The sequence below is a fragment of the Aplysia californica genome, unplaced genomic scaffold (genome assembly GCF_000002075.1).
Source record: "Aplysia californica isolate F4 #8 unplaced genomic scaffold, AplCal3.0 scaffold01389, whole genome shotgun sequence".
Taxonomy (NCBI): Eukaryota; Metazoa; Mollusca; class Gastropoda; order Aplysiida; family Aplysiidae; genus Aplysia; species Aplysia californica.
In genome coordinates, this window is record NW_004798659.1 from 8814 (window position 1) to 9833 (window position 1020).

General features: G+C 39.0%; 1 protein-coding gene across 1 annotated transcript in view; it reads left to right on the top strand.

The window, feature by feature from the left end:
- The window catches only part of LOC101859220, a 12011-nt gene continuing 10991 nt past the window's right edge, over window positions 1-1020 (top strand). The window contains exon 1 of the mRNA XM_005112737.3: window positions 1-142. Coding sequence (XP_005112794.1) covers window positions 14-142 — 129 coding nt within the window. The 5' untranslated portion in view covers window positions 1-13. The remainder of the gene's footprint in view (window positions 143-1020) is intronic.

Sequence of the window (1020 nt, forward strand, 5' to 3'; positions counted from 1 at the left end):
CCCGAGTGAAATCATGAGTGTGAGTGTGAGGACCTGGAGAGCCGTGAACACGTGCCTGCTGCTCACACTGCTCACGCTATGGGCGGACGTGCTGGTGGTGAGGGCGGCCGTCATACCCGTCTCGTCCCCCGAACCCATGGAGGTAAACTCACTAAACGTACATCCTCGTCGTCGTCACTCGTCACCGTCCTATGTCAAAATGTCAAAATGTCAAAATACGAGTTTTTCGGGAGAACCAAACTACTTAAGGTTTTATTTCGGGCAGTACATTCTGTTAATATCGTTTTAAAAATTATGTTTAATTCGTCTAAATCAGTTAGTGAGTGGTTGGCGGGTGCTCTGGTGTGGGTTTTTTTATTCTTCTTTCCTTCCAACATCAATCATCCTTATCTCCCCTCCTTCTTTTCTGTGTATGTTCCTCTATTGTAACACCTTTAATCTTCGGCACTTATAATATAACCTATAGTGTTGCAAGTGCTGTAAAACTCTTACTAAAACTAGAATTAAATCCGTTAAATTTTAGAAAGAGGGGTGAGACTAGGACCAGTCGAGGCTTGTCATCAAACTCAAACTGAACAAAATTCTTGGTTTTTATTATTTTTTTTCAAAAGTTTGACATACGACACTGTTGAATGACGTTGACATCATAGTGCCAGCCAACTGTTCAGATGTGCTTAGCTCAAACGTTTAAACAAAACAAAAAAAAAATATACAAACAAAGTATATATTACAATTTCTTAATCTGTGGTGTTGGTTTCATGCGCTCAAGAAATATTGTGTTGAAATTCAGATTTTTAATAAATATTGGGGAAAAAGGGCAAGGGAAAAAAGATGTTATGTGGGGACAATAGTTTAAAGAATGAAACCGTTTTTTGTTTTTGTTTTTCTGTCCTGAAAAGATTTTATTTTCTGGGCTCAGTACATTTGGATAGCTTGATGGCGATGTTGTTTTTATACCATGTTTCTTCGTTCTCTGTTATGGATAGGTTGACCTGTGTGTGCGTGTGTGTGTGTGTGTGT